General features: G+C 55.6%; 1 protein-coding gene across 1 annotated transcript; it reads right to left on the bottom strand.

Annotated features, from left to right (window-relative positions):
- Positions 1-282: 282 nt before the first annotated feature.
- On the bottom strand, positions 283-3,501 carry FAM43A (family with sequence similarity 43 member A). Its single transcript, XM_037040217.1, has one exon. It carries the CDS (start codon positions 2,533-2,535, stop codon positions 1,252-1,254), a length of 1,284 nt encoding a protein of 427 aa, XP_036896112.1. The 5' UTR covers positions 2,536-3,501; the 3' UTR covers positions 283-1,251.
- Positions 3,502-4,294: the final 793 nt, after the last annotated feature.

Genomic DNA, 4,294 nt, shown 5'->3' with positions numbered 1-4,294 from the left:
CACCCTGCAACTCTGAGAATTAACTCAAAGAGACCAAAGAAAGCCCATACTCCCAGAAATTAATTAAGAATATGGGACATACCTGAGAAGGCTGTTCCAAGCCACAGTACCCAGAGTGGCAAGTAGCCAGAGAGGACCCCGACTTCGCATAAAGTCCTTCCCCTAATCACCTCTGAGCAAGGCAAAGGCCACACGGCCTGACCACTAGTCCCACACTGCAAACCCCCTCTCCCACCCCCCCAGTGCCCCGCATTCTCAGCAGCAGCTCCAGACGCTCACCTGTTCTGTTCAATTTTCCTCTTTATTTCTCTCCCCACTGGCGGGCAAACAGAACCAGAGTAGTGCTACTCTTCAAAAATAACAAAATGCTTTATACACATTTCTGTATATACAACTGAACAACATTTTACATGTCCCTTTTGCACAGCAAAAGATATAAACATCCAGCTCTGATAACACAGTTATGTACAAAAACAAAGATGTCAAAAATACTTCACAACAGTGCAAAAATATTTTTACACAGTATCATGGAGTGAGATCTTTTGAACGAGAAGGAAGGTGTGTGTGTTTCTAAAGGAAAACTCCTTTTTTAGATGTTAGATGTCTTTAACTGTAAACAAAATACAACTTTCTTTCATTTCCCTCCCCCCCCCAAAAAAAAACAATTAACTGAGGAATTTGGCAGAATTTCAAGGGTCTTAGTGTGAGGTAAACAACCCAAGTACTCGCACCAAAACACTGGGGGCTCAGAGGCAGCACTAAAGCCTCAAGCCTGTGAGAGTCAATTCCTTTTCCTTTTAAATAACATGCCAACGACAATGCTAGCCTGCTCTCCCTAAGAGGGATGGGGAGGAAGTTAACCCCTCCTCCTGAGGCCCCAGCTGCCCCACAAACAGGAAACTGGCCGGCAGGCACCTGACGCCTGCGGGGCTTTGCTAACTTCTGCGGGCATTTCCCTCACCCTGGACCCCAGAGCGTTGTGCCTCTCTTCTTCCTTGTAGGGTTCTCCACCCCAGCTCCGCACATCCTGCCACATCCCCACAGGCAGCCTGAGCTCCACTTAAAACAGAGCCACATGTGTGGAGGGAGAGGGGCAGAGGGAACTCTGGGCCTTAGGCCTCCGTTTCCCCTTTCCTGCGCGCGAGCAGGGGCCGGCGGGCTGGGGTGGTGGGGAGAGGTAAGGAAGGCAGTCGAGAAGACGTGGGGGGTCACGGTGCGGCGCCAGGGCGCGCGCGTAAGGTTGCGGGGAGCTCAGTGCGAGTTCGGCTCATCTGGACTGGTGCGGTCGGTAGGGCCGGACTGGTCCCCAGCCGTGGCAGAAGTGGCGTCTGGGCCCCCGCCTTCTATGGAACTCTCGCTGCCGGTGCTCTCACCAGACAGCAGGCGTGTAACCCGCAAATCGGCCTCCAGGCTTCGCACGTCGTTGCCGAAGCTGAGCTCGCCCAGGTCGTTAATAACCTGCGACAGCTCCGCTTTCACGTCGGAGGAGCTGCTCAGCAGCAAAGGCTGCGGCCCAACCCCGGGACTCAGCGAGACCCCGCCGCCCCGCAGCGCCTCCTCCCGGCCGCTCTCCACTGTGTCCAGCAAGTCCCCACATTCAAAGTGCATAGCCACCACCAGTGCCCGCTGCTCCCCGGATTCTTCTGCCGTGTCCTCCTCTCTGACATGATTTTCCTCCTCCTCTTCCTCCTCTCCCTCCAACAGGTAGCCCTCGTTGTGCTCCTCTTCCTCTCCTTCCTGAAGCTCCTGTTCCTGCTGTTCGCCGACCAGGTCCTCAGTGATGGAGCCGAGTTTGGGCGCGCTGCGGCTACGCTCCACCGGCGGCTTGTAGCAGCAAGGTCCATGCAGGAGCAGCTTGCGCAGCGGCACTAGTGGGATGGTGTGCGCGCCCACCAGCTCCTGCTGCTGGTGACGCGCGTCGTCCCGCCGCTTAAGCCGTTTAAATTCCGCCAGTGCGTTGGCCGATGTTTGGTAGAGCAGCAGGGCCATGGCCTGCGCCTTCTCGGGCTTGGACACTAGCACCGCGTGGCAGCGCAGCATTACCGCCTTATGCTTGAGCTCGTGCCGGTACACCCAGGCGAAGACCTTGGGTAACCGCGCGTCCGCCACGCAGTAGGTAACCCGGTGCAGCAGGTAGAGGTGGCCCGGACGGCGCAACGCGCGCTCCTCCGCGTGCACCATGCGGATACCCTGCGCACTCACAGTCAGCTTCATCTTGGTGCCCTGACGGCCTGCCTCACTCTTGCTCCAGATTTTGCCCACCGCTAGGTCAGTGCAGCCGTCGCCTCGCGCCTGGATGGTGGTAGCATTGCCCAGGTAGAGCACAGTATAAGTAGGGTCCTCGCTGGTGATGTGCAGCTTCTTTCGTTTGGAGCGGAACATGCTGCCCACTCGGCTCAGCGCGCCTTCGGGGCACGCCCGCGCCAGGGAGCTGAGGGCCGAGTAGTGCAGGCTCACCGCGTAGTGCTTGGGCTTGGACGCCTGCCTTGGCGCCTCGGCCAGCAGCTCAAACTTGTGTTTCTTCCACGGCAGCATCTCCGGAGGGCGCCCCGGCGCAGCTGGGCGGCGGCGGCGGCGGCGGCGGCGGAGCTCCGGGTCCGAGTCCCGCTGAGCCACCCGCCTAGGCCGGGCTCGGCCCGGGCAAGACCGAAAAATAAAACTCTACTGGGAGTGGCCCAGTGGTAAGGAGTTGAGGGCGGGAGAGGGGTGTAGTGCTCGAGAACCCTGCGGGGGTTACGGGTAGAATTTTTTAAAAGGTTAGAAAATACTCAGCTGCGAGTGTGAAAAAAAAGCACACACAGGATTTACCCTGGTCTGGACAGGAGGAGAAGTAAAAAGTCTTAAGCAAGCAAAATGAGAAAAAGACCGAACGAGAGTGGTGTGGAAAATATCTTTAGGAAACAAACAAACAAAAAGATGCGCCCCTGAAAATAAATAGAGGGACCCCAAGCAAAAGCAGCTGAGATGGTGCGAAAATAACGCAGGAATTCCTCGGCGAATATGAAAAGGGCCCACCTCTCAAACACAATTCCCAGGGCTGGGGCCAGAAGCCTCGGAAACTCAACAGCCAGTGAGCCTAGAGGCCAGTGCTCCCACCCTCAGGGGGTGCTGGAAGCGGAGAGCCCCTCCGCCGGGCTGGTGCCAGGATCAGCTGCTTGTCCCAAGTGTGGTCAGATGGTGGGTCTGGCTGGCCGCGGAGGGCCCCGCGCAGCAGTCCCACCGTGGCTCTCACTGCATTTTGGCTCCGACCGGACGCGGGGGACTCTCGCTCCGCCGCTCACTGTCCGGGCTGGCTCTGCCGGGGTACCGCGGGGCTCCAAAGGCGGGGTGCGTACATGGTCGGCTCCGGGACGGTCGCTACCTCATTTCTTCCTTCCAGGATTGTCCAACTCCGCTCCCAGGCTTCGCTGGGTCTGCTACTCTCCTATGAAGCACGACCCCTCCGGTACTGGGAGAGCTGGCCAGCTCGCCAGCCTCACATCCTTGCGCTCCGGGAGGAACAACTCGGGTAAATATAGGCCGGAGCGAACCATTCGCTGCGCAGGGACAGGGGAGGAGCAGAGATTATCTGTTTGGGTCTCGGACGCCCGGCGGGTTCCCGGTCTCTTAAAGGGACCTGGTTGCAGCCATTGGTCAAGGGAATGGGGAGACTGCTCTAACCCAGCAATTACACCCCAAAGTTGCCAGCATCTCTTTTATCTACAGGTATCGCCAAGATCTGGGGTTACCCCTCTGGTGAAGCATCTTGAATTCTGGCACTCCACCCTCAAGATGAATTGCAACTCACTGAATAAATGTCTCCATCGAAACTTATGGAGGAGGTGGTACAAGGTGGAATTTTATGCTATAGTTTATTATGCAAAAAGGTTGGCGAAAATAGTAGCTTTTCCATTGCGTGACAGCTCTCTGAGAATGGAAGGGTGCTGTTTAATATTTTTCTTCCAGATTTTTGTTCCACTAAAGAAAATTGAGAGGGACAAAGAAAACACCAAGACATATGTTTCATTATCTGGAGCCTTTCTCCACAAGTAATAGTAAGATGGCTGGAGGGAATGATATAGTAGGTAGTCTGTAAGTAAGGTCCTGCCCACTCCTAACCCCTGCAGTGCCCCCTGCTGCTGTCAGGGTCCGAGTTATCCCAGTTTTCTGAGATAGTTTCCCAGCAATGCTTCTGTGTGATCAGAACTCAGTTTGGGTCACACAGAAGCATAAGACTGATTTGACATGCCAGTCATTCAATTTTATTACATCACTGACACATTTTAAATGAGAATTCTTAGTAAAAATTCAAATG

The sequence above is a fragment of the Sturnira hondurensis genome, unplaced genomic scaffold, assembly GCF_014824575.4.
Source record: "Sturnira hondurensis isolate 20B ecotype Veracruz unplaced genomic scaffold, ASM1482457v3 Scaffold0000396, whole genome shotgun sequence".
Lineage (NCBI taxonomy): Eukaryota > Metazoa > Chordata > Mammalia > Chiroptera > Phyllostomidae > Sturnira > Sturnira hondurensis.
This window is presented reverse-complemented; position numbering and strand designations above follow the sequence as displayed.

Bases quoted from the DNA above. Each gene is read 5' to 3' on its own strand.
- FAM43A (XM_037040217.1), bottom strand. From the start codon at position 2,535: ATGCTGCCGTGGAAGAAACACAAGTTTGAGCTGCTGGCCGAGGCGCCA.